At 41.7% G+C, this 20,135-nt stretch overlaps 1 protein-coding gene across 4 annotated transcripts in view; it reads left to right on the top strand.

Annotated features, from left to right (window-relative positions):
* KIAA0319L (KIAA0319 like) overlaps positions 1-20,135 on the top strand; it is a 612,066-nt gene that overhangs the window by 99,043 nt on the left and 492,888 nt on the right. For all 4 annotated transcript variants that reach the window (XM_069223811.1, XM_069223812.1, XM_069223814.1 and 1 more), the window contains exon 3: positions 1,842-2,470. In XM_069223811.1, the coding sequence (XP_069079912.1) occupies positions 1,842-2,470 (629 nt within the window). The remainder of the gene's footprint in view (positions 1-1,841; positions 2,471-20,135) is intronic.

Here is a 20,135-nt window from a genome sequence, read left to right as displayed (position 1 = left end):
CGGTCCAAGTGCAAGAGAGACCATGCGGTATGTTTCGCTGATAGTGTCGCCAGATGTCTGTTTCCATACAGCCCTTTCTGTGTGTCCCAGTCGCAGTTCTGCTGCTTGCAGCGTTGCTGCTGAGCGAGGCCTTGCATTTCTATGACTGCAACCACTGTCTTTATTTTGATTCTCATTCACAAGGATATGATGTGGATGTGAAGGATCAGCCATTGGCAGAATAAACAATCCACCATTATTTCAAACAAAAGGACCAGTCAGTGTGCTAACACCAAGACGTAATAGCTTCATTATGCAGAACAGTGGATTCACTATGTTTACGAAGACCTAAAACTGAAGTTTAGCTAACTGTTATTCCATAGCTTAGTCTGGTCATACCAGTACACTCATTTACCCCCAGCTCATATACAGGGCCCCTGGAACTAATAGGTTTTGCGGCCGCACTGCCTTCTGCTCAGTCATGGATTTGCCGCATAATCCATCAACTGCAGCATAACCCACAGATTTCAGCAAAACATATTGTTTCTAGCTCATACAGGTCAACCAAAAACGCAGTAACACATTATGTCGACCCTTCACAAAGGCTGACTGGAAACTCTTTTCTTGCCTATTTTTGATTTGGGCGTCAAAGTGTTACTAATGAGGTCATACCTTCACCCCGAAAGTGTTAACGTGTAAAAATGCCTAAATAATGAGGTATTACGAACACAAAATATGCTGCATAATTTCCTTTTCTTGCCACATAATGTAGTCAACCCTGCTGCATAATGTGGTCCTCCCCAGATTCATAGTTTCAGTGGCCCTGCTTACATGTTAGGTAAACACCAGCTCTGGTGCCTGCATCATTTTAAATGCTGCAGTCCTGTGACTGCACCCTCTGTTGTGTACTCTTGAGCTGCATCACCACTAGGAAGTGGGACTTAAGTGCCTGTGAAATGTGACCACGTAATAACTTTGAGTTTAAAGTCCTCCATAAAAGATCAAGTTCCTCACACCACGCATCCAGGGAGTCACGGCTCGCAGTGCGGAAGGGGCGGGGCAGGGCGGTTAGGGGGGTGCTAATAAAAATTAAAATGTATTTAAAAAAAAAAAAAACACCTTGCTCGCCACCACTGCCTCACCGCTCCATCCGCTTCTCCTCAGCAGACAGGCAGGCACAGACTTCCAGCCTGCCTTGCGGCCAATCCTGATGCTGCTCAAAGCAGCATCAGGATTGGCTGGGAGCACCCAGCCAGGTGCTCTCTCCAGCCCAGCAACACAGTGCCGGGCTGGAGAGTGCCCCTGCGCATGTGTGTATGGCCGGCCCGAGAGGTTTTAATGTTTTGAAATCCATCTTAGTTAGTCTTCCCTTTCCCAAGATAGAGTCCTAGAAGCCACAATGCCCTGGTAGGCATCCTTGCACTCAGTTATTACTTTCTGTTGCCCAGAATGAGGCACTCGTAAACAAAAATAGTTTCAACGGTTTGCTTTTTTATGTTGTTGCCAAAAATTGATTCGATCTCCTATATAAGAAATCTGGCAAATCTGACTAGCTCACTTCCTCTTTCTAGGACGTAGGGAAGGGAAACTCACCCCATGTAGCATATGGATTATATTGCCAATGCCTGTTCAATCGTCTATTTAAACAGATATTTACTACTAATAAAAATTACTTGTGAGTGAATAAATGAAGGTCCTTACTACCACAAAGAATATTTACATGACTTTTTTCTGCTTGTACTGAAGTAGCAAAATCCTTGCACTGATAGAAAGTCACCAAATGTTGTACAGAACACACCTAAATGTGCGTGAAATAAGCACTTATCTTAAATTAACCTGGTCTATTTTGTGTCCTTCATTAGGAGCCAGCATCAACACAACTATGTGCCATTCATGGAGAGCACATTATGGGGTTGGATTGAGGCCTTGGGATGGCACTCGCCACTTACAAACACTTTCCACCTCCTATTCAATTGACTCTTGCCAGGAGGCCTGCTGCGACCACCCCACTTGTGATGCTTTTTGGCTGCTCGATGGCCTATGCATTCTCGCTGAATGTAGGCGGCCCGAAGAGTGCCAGACATTGCCGGTGGACTCTTCTGACTCTGTGCTTATATTTGTGAAGAAGGCAAGGACCTCACTGGGTGGTAGGCGTTTGCCACCGAGGAGCCGCGCTACAAATCGCATCCTGGAGTGGCTGAAGAGCAGTGATGGCGAGTCATTCCTTAAGAGGAGGAGACGTAGGTCCCTCGCAAAGAGACCCCAGCTAGAAAAGCTGAATCTAGTCAGCAGGATGAAAAGGGATGCATCCAGCGATCCTCACCCAGAAGGTGGAGGCACAGGAGCCGGTAACCCCAACATGCTGATGGATGCAAAGCCACCCCTTCAAAACACACAGGTCCCAGGAGATAAAGGGACTGCAGAGAAAAGGGTTGTATCATGGGCAAACAGCAGCGAGCTCAGTTCCAAGGATGTCAGCGGCTCCTCAGGGGTGAGTTGTGACTCTGTACATGCAGTACAGAGCTTTTCGTTGTGTGTGTATATATGCTGTTTCACATATGCATATATTTTCTCATCGCTCTCTTGTGAAGATGATGTTTTGATTGTATTTGGATTTTGACGTTGTTTGCTGACATCAAACACAGCTCCTTTTGTTATAGTTATATTCAACATCTGTGAACATCAGTTCCTAATTAGCATGTTAAGCTTCACCTTTATCAGACAAACCCGGTGGGATGGTAGAGGAGCTGCATCTGAGGCATTACACGGGCTTCCAGTCTGAGCAGTGCCCTGTAGCCAATTAACAGTAGATAGTGGTGTTTGCAAGTTGAAAGCATTTAAGACTTCAGTATGGATGACACAGAAAAACAGCCCAGCACCTTTTTTTAAAAATAGAGATTTCAGTGGGGTAATGTACATTTTTTGGAGATGTCGGGTATGAAGTATGGACTGAAAACTAGCCAGTAGCAAATAGGAATAAGGTCATGGCTTTACAGTCAGCAGTACTAAATAGGCCTCGTTTTTTATTGTTGGATCATTCCGTGCACTTAAAGCTGCACAAAGTGTGATGCTGCCATATCTTGTCTCAAGGTGTTCGAGGTGCTGATTCGGACTGTCTTCTCTACCATAGACAAGTAATCTACATTCACATAATAAACTCAACGCGTAAGGGATAGAAAGTTAGAGAAAGGACAGAAAGGTAATACATGGTTGTCAAACCTGGTCTTGCGTTGTTTGAAAACAAACCACATTATAGAGATCTGGGAGGGTTGACGAAAAAAGTATCAAAGAATGTGGATGCAGCTTATTTCAAGAGTATGCACTGAGGGATGATTGGACAGAGCAGGTCATCAGTCTCACTTGAATTCCCACACTATCTCATCGCTGTCACAATAGCAAAATCACATGGGTCGGTGATGGTATAGACTTCTTTTCAATCAGGTTTCTGAATAAGGCTGGATTTAATTCTGAAAATGGAGTATCTCTAGGTGCCCCCTGACGAGGTGCTTATAGAATGCCTGCGCAGCAGGCTCCTGTGTTCCACACACATAAAGACCAGTGGATATTTTTGTGGATTTATTCATTTACTTCCATACCATTGCAGATCTGACACTTATCTTGGTTCTTAATGTACTGCTTATGTTCACAAAGCAGAGGTGATTTATTTGTATTTAGCGCTGTCAAAATGTCCCCACAGGCAACAGACCAAAGAGATGGGAGAAAGGTTTGAAGTCCAGTTCGTCTTGAGTTCATTTCAGGTTTTTCATTCTTAAATCAATGAGGGAGAGAGGTACATTGTAGGACCCCAAACTCTTAAGGATTTGAAAGCTTGCAGACAGCTTTGATAGAGGTGTATGTTAGTTCTAATTTGGGAGTTGTGTTAGATGTTTTGCTTTACCATACAATAGTCTTTAAGGGTAGAGTTCTTTCATTCCTAAAACCTGCTGATGGAGAAACTGCAATGCCTCTTAGTTATCAGAGCAGAAGAGGTTGCTGCAGAAGGTTGCTAACCATCCACTGAATTTCCTTTACTGCTGATAAAATTTGTAACAGCAGAGAGTATGATTTACAGTTCCATATATGTACAGTCCTTAGTCGCTTAAAGTATAGTTGTTATAACCGGTTTAAGTACTACTACAGCCTAGTCTCTCAGCTCTTTATAATCCTATGTTAGTTTTATTCTCAATTTTTAGGGTCGAGCCTGCGTTGCATGCGCTCGCGCATGCGTATCGCAGCGAGACGCTATTGTATTTAGAAAAGGGCTCGGAGCCCTGTCAACTTCACGTCAGTGTTTTTTATTGGTTCGTGGCTTGCCTAATAAAATCTGCTTGCTTTCATTAGTTGAAGGCATGCATATATCATGCCTTTTCCGGTGGCTAGCCCTCCTCGAGCGCAGCGACCAAGTACAGAAAACATGCGAGGCTCGCTGTTTTCCATCAGGCTCGTGGACTTCTTTTTCTCTAATTTACGAGCGCGATCTCGCTTGGCAGAAGTCGAGCGCTTTACGTAGTTAATTTCACTTTCTCGGGTTATGTACATAAATGCACTTTTGCCCGATAGGTGAAAAGTCGGGTTAGGGGTTTACAACGCGATCAGCTCTAACATGAGCAAACGCGAGACCCGTTGCATTGTAAATGCTTGTTTATTATTGTCATATAATTTACATTTGTTTTTCTGTTTTATCTTGTAGTCTACTTTGTTGATCTTGTAGTCTACTTTTGGATTTTGTAGAGTGTCTGTGTTCTATTAAAAGATAAATAACATGATAAATATTTAAAAATAGAATATGGATAATATCTTATTACAGCTGTGCCTTTCCAAATTAATCAGTCATCTGTACTATGCTGAGTGTAGTGACATCGGTTGGAAAGATGTAGTTTGGTATGTGTTGCACCTGAGGGGGAACGGGTTCCTTGACCTCTCTACTCTAAGCTTTTTGTGTAGCAGCAAAAGAGAAGTCCCTTCTCCGTTCACCAACTCAGTAACTCTGCTCGCCACTCCAGCAAATCAAATCACAATATCTCCAGCCGAATTTAGCTTTTTTGATTTACAAGGTGTGAACCCTCACACCACAGGCTCTATAACTTGTTCCTATCTACTGCCTACTTGAAGCCATCGCACACTGCTCACCCGTGTTGTATATATCAGTGATGAGCTGACGTATTTCACGTCCTTTGATATGATGCACAATAAAACCGTTCCCTATTGAAAGAAGGTGTGATGTGTCTGCTATTAAAGCCCATTCGATTTTCTCACGGAAAAAAATGCAAAAATAAGAAATTCAAATGGAAAGAGATAACTGGACCATTAATTGGAATTGCATTTGAAAAATATTCTTAGAAGAAAGAAACGGATCCAGAATCTTTCTTTTATTCAATAATGGACATAAAATGCCTACAGGCCGACAGAGCAGCAGATAGTACATTTTACTAAATCTTAGAGGATAACTGTACTCGATGGCGAAGGAAGCAACATTCATAATTTAAAAAAGGTAATGCCATGATCAGTTTTCCACCACAGCCAATCTCCTCCTGCCGCTGCCCTCCTGACGTTTGCCTACACTTCCTGTTCCCTGCATCTGTTGCCTTAATTCCCTTTCTCTACCCTCACCCAACCAGCCAAAGACCGTGTTTATTTTGCTGCGTACCATATAATTTATAAAATCAGTTTTTGTTATTTTGTACCCTTTTAAAGAGCAGAGGATAAGTGGCAAAACATTTATGAACAGTTTTGAAAGACCTAGTGCCTCTCTAAATTCAGGCTTTCTTTTTTTATCACCGTTTTGATACTGGAAACATGTTGCCACTATATTTGCTGATCATGACAAGTATTTTGGCATAGACAATAAATCTAGCCTTGGCAAACCGGTGCAACGGTTAAAAAGTTATTTTGTACTGCAAACATGTTATAAAATAAAAGAAAAGAGAAAATATCCTGCCACCGAATTGCATGCTTGCAATAAAAAAAATAAAGCTAGAAAAAACAGGAGCATAGAATTTTACTAGAACAGGAGTGCATCCTAGCATGCAGATCCACCGAGAATAGGTGAAGTCCTTTTTTAGTTTCAATGCACCTGACAGGAAAATGATTCTTATTGGTGCAAAGAAAAGGTACAATTTGCTTTGGCCTACTGTAACCTGTAGACCAAGCTTACACCCAAAAGAATGACTTAAAAAATAAAGGTTAAAGAAAAAAAAAACACAGTGGCAAAGTATTGGCCCACTAGTATTGTCACTGAAGTCTAGTTCTTTTTAAGTGGATGTGCAGATATGATTAGACAAAATGCTATTAGCCATAGTGCCAGTGGCTGAAGCTGTCTGACCCATAGCCCCTACTACATGCTGTAGTGAGCCGTAGCAAAATGTGAATGATAGTTGAACAGGCCACTTGGTACTGAGGGTCTGACTAAAAGCCTCTCCGTTATTACATGAGATTTGCAGTACCACAAAAGATGTCTGTAGGCCAGGCCTAAAAATAGCTATAGAAAACACTGCAAGCACCTGCTGTGTTTTGGCTCATACAGGTTCTTCAGCGCAGGACAGATTCAAAATATGAGTGAAATATAATAATTTTTGATGGATACTGCTAACCAGAGATTCTTCAACTTTAGAATATTCTGAACTGCCAACAATGCTGTGTGATGGTTTCATACCGTCCCAAAAGTGATGGAGTGCACCCACATATTAACTCCGTCACATAGCTTTGATGCCAGTTCTTTTTGTTTCCTACCCTTTGACATAGATCTGCATCCCTGCTTCCAACTTTTGTCAGTTTTTCAGCGACTCCGAATTCTGTTGCAAAGACAGTGTGCTAGGGAAGATGTCTCCTCAAAAAATGACAAGATGAAGCAGAGTTATGAATGCAAGAAATGTCTGTCAGTCATACACCTTTGGTGCTTGGTTTCTGGTCAAGACTCAGTGTTGTGCAATAAGTGCGCTCTCATGCACATGAAGGCAATCAGGCAAAAGGGCACGCAGCTATCCGTTGCTGAGAGCATCTTAGGACCTGCTACAATTTACACATTTTTGTGATTCACTGTCATGAGTTCGGTCTGGTGTGAAGTTCCGTTACAGCACAAAGTCTTCCAGTAAGCAGAAACTTGCCACAAATGCAATAATGCCAAGCAGGACTCTCACCCCAGGCTTCCACTCGAAGTCTGGCAAGAAGTCGCATTTGCATCATTTGAAGGGTCCAGGGTCATCTGACTCCAAACCAGTCCTGCATTGGGTCCCGGAATGCTCCAAATTTCCCAGGCCATCGTTGACCGCTCTGCAGCCAGCAACCTTCAAATATGCTGCCCTGCAAATTTTCCAGATGCTACTAACTCCCTCTGATGCTCCCTCGGGCCCCACAGCGCTGCAGTGGGGATCCAGTTGACCTCTGTCGGCAAATCTTCCCCTGACATAGACTGTCCTTTTTTAAACTTATTCCTGGGCCTGTACTGAAGCCAGGCAAGACTTCCACTCTAGCCCCAGGGTCCATACAAGTGCTCACACACCATCGGTGCAGGTAGTGGATGTTGTGTGAAGACGGCACACACCAGGATTTTTGTCACACTATAAAAATACTGAGCTGCAACCACTAGTTATGCGCCCATACCTTCTTCCTTTACCTTTTCTTAGACACCAGCATCATCAGAGGGTAAAAACCCTCCTTAGTTCTGATCAGATGTGGTTTAGGGCATTCACATTGCCCTTCACAGCACTGATGATGAGGCAGAGATTGCAATCTGTTTCCTCCTCATTACGCTGATAAAGGGCCGTATTTAGACTTTAGAAAAAATGTCAGTGAGCTTGATAACTCACCAGAGACAGAGCTAGATTCACCACCTCGTCCGCTAACAGAAAAAAGTCCCTTTTCCTATAGTAGTATGAAGAGCAGTAGAAGTGCTAAATTTTAACTTGTCTACTCTGGAAACCAAAACCAATTTAATGACTGAAATTCTTCAACCAGATCCAACTTCGCCTGAGTTGCTATTACATTTAACTAGGCCCTTATGGGCACTCTCCACTCTCGTGGTCACTTTTTCTAAGCCATGTTCAGAACCTCAGGTCAGACAACCTATGGCTAGATGGCCCAGATAAGTCCATGATGATATAATCCAAAAACGTTTCTTTTGTACTACCTTGCTAGAGTCGAAACACATTAACTACTTTGGAAACAAAATTGTTGTCCTCAGCTAGCCTAGCGTTCTGCTCTTTGAATGTGATATGCCTTCTGGGTAGATATACCGATTCCTCATGGGACAAAACCAGCGAGATCTTGCAAGCCTCTCCAGTGAACACCAGAAGCTGATTAAACTGGCCCAAACAATCCAAGATGTACAGGGTGCTGCAAAATATGTATCGTGTTCAGGACTAGACATCATGGACTGAAAAGGCTGTTCTAGTGTAGTGCATGGAATGTACACATGGATGCAATCATCTGAATTTTCAGGGAATGCCCAAGTGTCTTTTATGGACATGCCCTTTGACAGATCTAGAGTGTTAGGTGAGAAGGCTGACTCCACTAAAGTGAATCAAAGATTGTTGTCTCAGAGCACGATCTTTGTGGTTACTGTCGCCAGCCAAACAATTCCACCAGCAGTATAGAATGGTAAGGCTCCATTCCAGTGACCTAGGTTACCAGCAGGACCAGCCATTGCAGCAGCAAACAGGACATCGTGGTGGCCAAAATCTTATACACCAGAAGAGAAGGGCACCTGCCAAATCTTTTTCCTCTGCTGGAGCAGCTCTGATTTGCCCTCCAAGGCCCACAACCAGCCAGGAGGGGGCAGAGTACACCATTTCCTACCCAGCTGAGATCCATCATGTCAGATGGATGGATCTTACAAATTGTTCAGCCCTATTTTGATGCAAGAAGTCAATCTCCTGTTAGCCAAAGGCACCGTAGATCGGGTGCCAAACTCAGAAAGGGGTGAGACGTCATATTTGTATTACTTTCTTGACCCAAAAAGGGGACTGAGGTATCACGCCTATACTGGACCATTAAATGGGAAAGACAAGCTCCTAATGCCCACTCTTGCCTAGATCTTCTTGACTCTGGGTCTTGGGGACTCAATGGTGTCTTTGTAGTTGCAGGATGTCAGTGCGTGGGACGTAGGTCTCCTGTACACTTCACTACCTCTCCTGCCTTGAGTTCAGAGAAAAGCCAGGACAGGCCATGCCAAATCATCCTAATAGCCTCAGACTCAGCCAGGAGAGTGTGGTACCCAGAGCTTTTGAGGCTGAGCATTTTCCCTCCGATCCAACTCTTCTTCTGGAGAGCCGCCTATCTCAGAAACAGGTAGAGGGTCCTGCACCAATAACCTAGACCTCCATACATGGAGATTGAGGGTCAGCTCCTAAATTCTTTTGACTTGCCACATGAAGTGGTAGATGCTATGCTTACAGCCAGAGACCAGTCCACCAAGATCATCCATGCCAGGCCCTGGGACAGATTTGTGGTCAGATTTGGGTACATCATCTAGAACCTCTGCAGGCAGAATCTGATAGACTGTTGTTGGTTTTGTCATTGGCCCATTATGGCCTTACATTGGGCACAGTTAAGAGTTACTTGTCCGTCTTTTGCCTTTTTTTAGGTTTGCCTGACTAACTCCGTCTCTTTTAATCACCAGTTGTGATGCTTTTTTTGAATGCCTGACTCATATGTTCCCTCAAACCATTTGCCATGCTTCATTTGTACCTAAATCTAGTCCGGAAGTTACATATTTGCAAGCCGTTTAAGCCTATGCATGGTTATTCGCTGTGGCCTTTGGCAATCAAGACAGTGTTTCTTATCTTCGCCACTTGAGTGAACTACAGGCACTCGTCTTGCAAACTCCTTGAAACACATTCTTCCCAGCTCCACTTTCTTCCCAAACAAGTTTGTGCTGCCTTCCTACCAAAGATCGTATCACTCTTCCATGTCTTTCAATTCATCACCTTGCCAACATTTTTCACTCTGCCACATCCCTTGAAAGAGAAGAGGCTCCACTGCTGGCCTGACCTTAAGAGAGCTTAAGTTTCTAGTCTGACCATGCAAGAGATCACCTTGTTGGTGATCACCTTTGTGGGGTTCATTGGGACCAATAGAATGTGAGACTGTGGGTAAAAAAAAAGGACTCTGTCCAGGCGAATATTCTCCTGCATTCAAATTTGCGATGCGCAGGCTAAGCCGTAACCTCAATATGCCTGTCGACTGATTCATCAGGGCCAAGGAGGCTATGATGGCATTGGTAAGGGGTGGGTTGCCAGTTCTTGGTATCTGAAAGGGTGCAACGTTGGCACATTCAGGAAACATTACTAGCTTGACAGCCACACCAAATAGGAAAGCTATTTTTACCCCCTCAGTCCTATATAACTTTCTTAACTTAGCTCATTTCTCAGACCTTCCACCTTTTGAAAGCTACTGTTTTGTTATCTCTTCAAAAGGTTAGAAGTATCAATCAGAAGAACAAGTTACTTACTTTTTGTACCACTCTTTCTGGCAGATACTTTTACCTAACTGCAAGTTCCATTCCAGCCCACTTACCCGTTCTGTGTTGTCAACTTCTATTCATAATAATGAGCTCCCAACTTTTGGCACCCTGTCACCCTTGACTTGTTTTGAAATACTGAATATCTGAGGGCACGGAAGGACAAGGATTAAGAAACTGACCTCAGTGTGCTCGGATAGCGCTTACATGCGTCTTTGCTCCCACACTTTCAGGGCAGTGTGAAGTCACTGTGAAACCATATGGTGTCACCTGTTGGTGTGCGGTGAGCATTGCTAAAAAAACAAAAACAAAAAAAAAACTCCAGATCGGTCTCGTGCCTGGGAATATTCTAAAGGTAAAGAATCTGCAGTTAAATAATCCACCAGAAAGAACATTAAGTATACATGTTTCTGTGAAAGTGCATAAACAGTACAATAATGGGAGCAGATTATGTTAATAGAACGGAGAATTGTTCTATGAGCAAATTTCTTTCATGTGTTACAGGATACAAAGGATGATAGAGTTGAATACAGTAGAATTAACACTGGAGTCACTTTAGTTCTTCTCCAGGCGATCCTCCTCTGTAGTCATAAGCGCTTAATTGATGGTCCAGTGCATGGGATCTCGGAGCACTTTATGAAAAAATGTATATTCACATTTGCAAAGCTTTATAGTAGAAGAGTGCACTTTAAACTGAGAACAAACTGTCTCTACATCCTATTGACAGGATAAACATGACCACATTTAATTAATTTGCATTTTAGAAAAGGAGCCAGTTAAACCAAGTAGTCACTCATTTTGCAAAATGTAACTAGAAACCTCTTCCACAAACATTTTACTAAGATGAAAAGAAGGGAAAAGAAGAACAGTGTTAGCAAAAAAGCTGCCAGAAAACACTGATGCTGACTTTAAGCTCCTCACCCCTCCTCCTGTGTCTAATCATGCTCCTCTGGTGACAGGTAAATTTCTCTTCCAGCTGCCCGAAACAGGATTCTGGAGCACTGAGCTCAGCCTTTTTGTCTAATTTCTGCTCCTTGAAAACCTTTTGAAACCTTCAGATTTGCACTTAATGTCCCTTATGGGCAGGAGTGTTTCCCAGCGATCTTCTGACAGATTATATTTTGCATTTTGTGAAGTACCCTGCCTGTGGTAAAAAGGCTACCTCCATTGCCATGTTTGGTGTCGAAACCTAGAGGCTATTCACTCCCAGCAGCACATTTGTCATTAAGGCCTCCTAGCTTCTGTCCGTCAGGGAGGAATCTATTCTGAAGAGACCTTTGCAGCTATCTTCTGAATGGCTTCTCTTTTTGAAAAAGAGGAGGTTGCCACACAACTCTGACTCAGAGTATTCTGGAACTTACTCCCCTACAAGAGAGGCGATTCTGGTGGTTAATCCTTCCTCTACCCCATCACATGGAAGATCTGTTTCTCTTCGCCTTTCACCAGCGCTACTAATCTTGACACTGTGACTTCTCACCTGCCAAAGTCACCAGTAGTGCCTCATCCTTTGCAGCACTCTGCTCCAAGGCAAGCTTTTAAGCAGAGATGTCTACACAGATGGGAGAGATTGCCTTCTAGTATTTGCTACAACAGGATTGCAAGATCTCACTCTAAACACTCTAAGACATTTCAGGAGGCAGTCTTGTCATAGGCATTCTCGCAGGCAAACTCATTCATGGTCATCTACATCGCCTGAATACTGTTCTATCAGGGGTTATTCTCCAACATTCAGACTCTCTACGTACTTGTCTCTCCAGTAGATGACATCAGAACTTTTATGAGGTGCTGGTCAGAGGAGTGGCAAAACCAAATCTTCCAATGTTAGTTCCCCTGATTTCATCAACTATAATATTTGAGACCCTCCATCACTGATTATCTGCTAGACCTCTTCTTCTTCTGCTCCTCGGTTTTCTGGAGCCTGAAGTGCATTATTTCTTTCTCCTGCATCTGTTAATTGTGCTCCATTTAGGCTTCATTAAAAGTATCAGCCTTCAGAACCAAGACCCACTTTTTTCGTAGGACAGATCACATCCCGACTGTCATTTGTCTCAGTGGCCTGGAAATTGCACACATTAACTAAGACCTCCTATTGTTTCTCCAGATATTGAAGGAAAGCAGATTGATTCAGTCATCAGAAAATGTGCGGAACATCAGCTAAAGCAGTGAAAACCCGAAGTGTTCATTATGACGGATCCCTATGGGATTTGTTTCCTTTGTTTAAAAAAAAAAATTGCTAAGAGCACAAAGGCAGGATTTTCGAGAGGTCTTCCACGAAGAGGTCCTCATCTCAAATCATCAGAAAAGCAGCACGTTCCTTGGATTTGGCAGCTCTTAGCTCTCGTGAGTTATGTTCGAGACTAGCTTACTGGCTATGATTTACTGGACTCAAACCAGAAGCACAGCAGCAAATTCTTAATCTTCCTTTCTTTTGGAATTCCCGGTTTGGTTCTCAGACACAGAAGGCTTTTGGGTTGGAAAAGAAGCAATATAGAAGGTGGTACAGACCACACAGTAGGGCGCTACTTCCCTCAGAGTTTAAACGCCTGAACTGGCGCATCAGTAACATAGACCACCATACAATTGAGGGAAGAAGAGGCCAGCAATCCTATGCCACCACAGGAAATGGGGACTTCACGCCCATCTGGTTTTCATTTAGAAAAGTGGCAGAAATTAAAAGACAAATAGATCTTGAATATTGTTCAGAATGGATAGTCTCTGAAACTCAAATATCCTTCATCTGTATAACCGAAAAGGTTTTCTCGGTATCATTGAAAGCAACCTAGATAGGAAATAAACCCTTGATAGAAAAAGATGCAGTGGGGGGGGTCCCTAATCACCAAAACATAATGGGAATTTATTCCTCTTCCTTTCTAGTTGAGGAAAAAGGGTCCAAAGCATGAGTTCGTACTCCTGCTCCACCTCAAACTACAAACACATGGATCAAAAAAGAAGAGTTCAGGATGTTGGCTTTACACCAACATCAACTGCTTCAGGGAAACTGGACATCTGCCATAGACCTTCAAGGATACCTTCTTTCACAGCCCTATAATAATGAAAGAGCTGAAATTCCTGAAGTTTGTGATAGACTACAATCACTTGTTTTTGCACTTCAAAGTACTCCCATTTAGAGTAAAGTTAGCCACACAAATGTTTTCAAACTGTATGGCAGTGACCATAACGCTTCTAGGGAGACAGAAGATATTTGTCTACCCCCTAGATAGATGACTAGTTAATAAAGACTGTGACTTTGGAGGAAGATCTAAATCATTTCCAGACAGCTTGAAATGTATTTTGCCACCTGGATCTGCACCCAGTCCAAACAATTAGACAGCCAATATGATTCAAAAGATAAACTACTTGGGAATTATTTTGGGCATTCAAGTTGCAAAAGTGCGTTCTTTGGATGAGAGACTATCATCTGGCTGTTTGAAGTGTTGCAGTCTGTTATGAACACCATCCAACTGCATGCAAACATCAACCCTGCTAAGTTGGATAACCTTTTACATTTAATTGGTTTGTTTTTCCAGGCTTCGCATGAGACCAGTGCAGCAATACCTGGAGGACCAATGGTGCCAACTTTTGTGCAACTGGGAGAAAAGGCGTACTGTCTCAGTCAGCAATCTGGTAATTTCCCTGGTAGTGCTGACTGCAGAATCTGTTGAAGGGACTTCTCAACTCATACGAGCGTCACAGACTTCTCCCTCAAAGGATGGGTTGCAGACATGAATCATCTCCAGGCTCAAAGAACATGGTCAAAGAAGACCTACTATACTGGCTCCAAAGTTGTTTCTTTCATCCTTCCAGATGAAAACCCTGCCTGTTCAGATAGATAACGCAACAGTAGAGCATTATCTGAACAATCATTGTCCCTGGAAGCACAGACGATCAAGATAAGGGTTGTAGCAAGAGACTTGCTTATCATTGTGTTTCATCTCTGAGGGTTTCAGAAGGTGAAGCAGACTCACTCATCAGGTCATTTCAAGAAAGCCACAAGTGGTTTCTCAACGGCTAAGTGCTGTAAAGCATCTTTCAAAATTGTTGGTTATCCACAGCGAGACCTGTTGGTGCTGCAGGAAAAAAGAACTGCCCAGACTGTCTCCAGATACTATCAACAGCGTATAAGGGGAATGCCCTTTAGATAGAATGGTCAGGGAGTTGTCTGTAAGCATTTTCTCCCATTCCCCTGAAAGTGCTGATCGAGCTGTACCATTACAAATCCAGGATGATTCCGATAGCGCCAGAGTGGCTGATTAAGTAGTGATTCATGTCCCTTCTGCCTCTATCTGAGGGACCTTATAGGAGCTGGCATGCAGACCAGCTCTCCTGAACAACCATTAATGAGCCTAGTGGCCTGGCTCCCAAATCTTACAGTAGGACCGCATGGTAATTTTAAGAAAAGCAAAGCGTCCTTGAGCCAGAATCGCGTATACACTGAAATGGAAGAAGTTCTGCATTTGGTGCTTGCAAAACCAGTATGATCACGCCAAATATCGGGAAGAAGTGTTTCAGGATATTTTGTTTTTAACCGTTTACATCTAGCACCAATGTCTAGGCTGCGTTTATCATCAAAAATCGCAAATCTTGTGGCAGTCACTACCTATACCAATTCTCCTTCACAAACCTCTTTTTACCTGTTGTGAAATATTAATTGGAGGGTATTAGGAAACTATTTCCTCCCTTAGATCGCCACCTCCTCCTTGGAGCTAAAAATGTTCCCTCACAAGTTAATGTGTCCACCAGTGAAGCCCATAAATAAGCACCCCAACGGCACTTGGCTTAAAAACCTGTCTATTTGGAGATTCTCTTGTTTAGTTGCGTCCCAGGTTATTTTTATTTTTTATTTTTTAAATCATTATCTTGGGCTGGAAATTATTGGAGAACAAAATCTGAGAAACCTAAGAGTAGTAGATGAAAAGGCACTGTTTAAAATGTTTTTGCTCGATCTTCAGGGTTTCATGTTTCAACTTTCTAAAGTAAGTAATTTCACCTGATTCCACTGATGAATTTAAAACCAACAGGTGTGTGTGTTTACTTCTACATTCACAATGTTTCATTTCTCTTCTATTCTTTCATGATTACTTCATGCCAGATAACCTGTATTTTCTTTTGTATACGAAACAAGCTTGTTTTGTCTTACTTTGAATAGGTGTGTTTTGTCTTTTGTTTAATTGTACAAAGGTTGATTATACTTCATGCTAGTAAGTGTTGCAAGGCACCTAATGATTTGGCTCAGACAGTAAGGTTTCCCTGTTCTTCTGTTGCATATCTTGTTGCCATTCTCATGTGTCTTTTATGGAGTGTGATCAGACCTTTTCTATAATAACAGCTACCAATGATCCATAAAACTCCCCGAAGCTACTATAGTTTCAGTATTTCACGTTAGACAATATTTTATTAGTGGCCACATAATTCAGGATTATCGGTATTGCCCACTGCACATCAGGCAGGATACCATCAGCAATATCTTAAAATGCTTTACATTATGAAACACCTCGACGTGAGTAATGAAATGACAACCACAGCAGTAGCAAAATAACATCAGGAATATTTCTCTCTAACTTTTTGTGATCTATCATTTAACTATCTGCTTTAAATATGTTTTGTATATACACTCCTCTTGTGTCCAAATATCAGCTGTGTAGATTCTGAAACTATACACATTTTGTCATCAAAAACATGCTTTTCGGTTTTGGAAAAGACACACCGAAAAAGTTCCCTAAACAAAAACTTGCCATTTTCTGAAAGAAAATAATTACTTTTGCCTCAGATTTCTATTTTTGTTTCAAAATACAAGTTTTTTTTAATTTTTTTATTTCTAATGGATTTCATTGTTCTCTATATATTAGCTTGTCATCTGTATCCGTTACCTCCTATAGTACTATCACCTTCAAGAATTTGTCACCATAATTTCATAATATTAAATATATCCATAGTATGCTGGAGATGGCAACCATTCCATTCCGCCATTGTGCAAGAACTAGACATGATGTGTTTTGTGCTATAAAAAAAATAAATAATCATTATTCTACCAGGTGTCTGAAATGAATGACCAAGGCCACTAGAATGAAGTGTTGCGTTAGCTACCCTTTTGTTTGCCACATAAGTGTGGTTTTACTGTAATTTACTGCATAATTTGCAGATTTCAAAATAAAATTTTCACTGGGATTAAAAGTTACAAAAAACCTAACTAAAAAGAGCCACTTGTGTGCAATGCGATTAAAAACCATACATAATACATTGCAGTGGCATACCATTTGAAATGTTAACAGGTCACATTTCTGTTGCTGCTTGCTGTATTCAGATGTTAGACTGGTTTTAATGGAGTGAGCTTTTTGCTTCCATAGTAGTGTAATGTGTTAAAATGAGATGAATAATTCAGTAATGGAATGTTTCACATTATGCCACATAATTTGCCTTTTTGTTGCTACTTAGTTTGTCTTGCTGCATAATTTGAGCCTGCCCTCCATATAATGCCAGTGGCCCTCAATAGCAAAATTGAATCGCACGTAGTGAATCTGTAGTTATGTTTGAGATGGTTTGGATTTAGTAAAAACATTTTCTGATTACTAAATAACATTGGCCCCATTTGATGAACATGTAGAAACGCTTGAGAAAGGTTTACATGTATATCTGAAAGCTTCACGTAGATTGCATTTCTCATCACTTGTTTGTATAGATACAGAAATACACATTCTATAGTTAAGCAATATATAGATTATCATTATCCATAGACGGTAACACATGAATACCTTAATTCAAGTCAAAACATTTATTTGCAAACGTTCATGACCACCAGATCTTAGTCTGGCTGCGAATGCGGCTTCAAGCCAAACGTATATGTCTCTGTTATAGTCTGCCCGTTATCAAAAGGGAGCAATTCAAGGTCTATCATGGACTCTCCTTCCGCTGCTCTTTTTCTCCTCCATCTTCCCTCCATCGCTTGCATAAGAAGCTTACTATTGAATGTTATTTCTATGAAATGGGCTCTGGTGTTGAATTTATTTTTTGTGTTCGCAATATACAACAAAAGGAAAATAACATACTTACATATATCAAAGGCCCAAACCCCTATAATAAATATCAAGCACAGCTAGTGACGTCAATGAAGAGCAATCAAATGTACAAGCAGAATGTTAGCCAAATGATGTTAGAAGGTCAATAACAGAACAGACGCCATATGAACAATCAAGCTTCCTATGTATTGAGAAATATAATCTGAGGTTAAATTAACTGACCTAGGTGATCATCAAAGCCAAAATAATAGCAAAACAAATTTGTCACTAAAAAGGGTGAAGCAACCAAAAACGAATTCAGAAAAACAGAGGGCCAACAGACATATAGCAACATCACAATTCAAAGGAATAACAAGAAAATGGATAAAAGAGAAGAGATAAGTAAATAGACAAAAACAAAGAGAAGAAAGGAGAAGGGGGGGGATAAAACGTGGGTAAAAGGGCAGAAAGAACAAAACTGGAAAAAGGCCATGGAGCAACAACATAATAAGATTTAATTCTCCGTTTGCAGGCAATGAAAACAGATGTGAAGGAAGGAGCTGTTAAGCTTTAGACCTACATCTATCGAGGGTGTACACTTTCACATGCCGGGAGAGATGGACAAGCATTAATATGTACTTCTGAGGTATTTAGCCCAAGCCCACCATGCATGCCCAGTTTTAGAGGGTGGACCAGGCCCACCCAAGATAGCCCCAGGCCCCCTAAAGCCCATTCACAAGCAGAAAACCATCTTCTATTCTTTTTCTTTAAGAAAAAAAATCACAGGGACATGCAGATTTGGGTAATTGTGCAACCTTCGTATATAAGGTCAGTGCCATTGGCTACTTTGTGCCGAAAGACAGGGTGAGGTCACTGGGGATGAGAAACCTCCAGTATATTCAGTCCACAAAATCCTGTCACAGTAATTAAGGGAGGAAAACAGTTTTATAGCAGAAGCAGTGTGATGGATTTTGCCATAGCAAGGGAAGTGGAAATAGTCCGGATGTATATCTTAGTAGTGGTTTGTTTATTTTTTTTCTGTTGTGACGTTATTCCTATTTTATGACTGGGGCCGCTGAAATACTGTGAGTGATGAAAATCTAATTATGCTGCAAGGTTGACTAAATTATGTGGCAAAGAAAGGAAAATTATTCATCGCAATGTAGCACATTTTGTAATAGTATTAGTGCATGCACCTTTACATTTTTACACATTAACGTCTTGTAAAGGTTTACATCTCGTTATTACCACCTTTAATATAGAAATACAGCCATAGACAACTGAAAGGTGACGCGTGAACTTTTGATAAGGGCGTTCCACAAAGCACTAACATGTTGATGAGCTTTTAGTTACTTCTGATCTTTTTGAGCTAGAAGCTACATTTTGTTTTGTTAAAATCTGCAAATTATACAACAACTTCAGATAGAATTTTAACTCCCCCCCCCCCCCCCCCCCCCCCCGATCTGGCCATTGCTACCATAGGATTGAGCTCAGAATAAATTCGTGATTTTTAGGGTTCACCCAGACAAAAGGTATTATTATTAATTGATATGGAAAGTCTCCCATCCAAATATTAATCAACCTTCTTGCAGACAACAGGCACTATAAGAAGAACAAAGTTTGATACCCTAACATCAGTATAAGAATTCTGAACTGCTACGTGTCCCTTATTGGAATACACACACTTTTTAAAAGTTTTTAATGAATGTGATATTTTGAGACATTTCAAACAGTAGATTGAAAGTAGAGTGCAAACTCATTTATAACACTGATGGTATTAGCTAAAGATTAATTCACATCTGTGGTAACAGTGGTGGTTTTCTTTCATTGGAAGAAGTCCTGAAAAACCTGCAGCCACATTCAGAACTGTGGTTCCAATGGGTAACAGACTCAATCAAAGATTCTAGACCCTTCCAAAGAGGTAAAGGGTACAGAGATGAGAGAAGAAGGTTGAAGAGAGGAGAGTGTGAGTATAGGAAAGACGAGTAAAAAATTAAAAGGGAAGAGAAGAAATATGACAGAGGGTTGATTAGTGAGGAGTAGAGGGGCCATGAGCATCGTAAAGTATTGAAGGTGAAGATGATGGTGTGAATTGGAAGAGGGACGATGAAAAAGGCATCTTGGGAAGTAGGATGAATGGAGCAGGGTATTGATGAGCAAAATGAGTGATGTGAATAGAAGGGGTGGCTCAGCATGTCATGAGTCAGGGCAATAAGAGGTGACCAGAGAGAGGAATACATACAGAAAGGTAGAGGTTGATGATTGTGAAGGGTGGGGATGATGAGAAAGGAATGTGGTCACATAGGAGGGTCATGGCCAAATGATAAGTGGTGTGGAGGGGCCAGTGTAAAGAGACTGGTGGACAGTGGTAGAAAAAGGAAGAAGAGAGCCAGGCAGGGTGATGGGTAAAAAGAGGTTAGTGGGAGAGACTAGTGGGGAGACAGGAGAATGTGAAAGAAGAGGTAGCATGCTGGTCATTTTTAGGAGAAACAGTTCAATTTTGAGGCGCTCACATGAGCTGGCTGTTTCCTCTTTGTTCCCTTTAAGATACATTCTGCTCGAAAGACTGACGACAGACTAGTGGTTGAGAAAGTAGCCTTAAAATTGCAAGTCCAGTCGTCAACCGTGGAAGATGTGCTCTTGGCACAGTGGGCAGATAGTGGTAGAAACTGAATCACATTTGATGTCTGTTTTTTTGTTTTGTTGCT

This window comes from Pleurodeles waltl, chromosome 3_1 (assembly GCF_031143425.1).
Source record: "Pleurodeles waltl isolate 20211129_DDA chromosome 3_1, aPleWal1.hap1.20221129, whole genome shotgun sequence".
Lineage (NCBI taxonomy): Eukaryota > Metazoa > Chordata > Amphibia > Caudata > Salamandridae > Pleurodeles > Pleurodeles waltl.
This window is presented reverse-complemented; position numbering and strand designations above follow the sequence as displayed.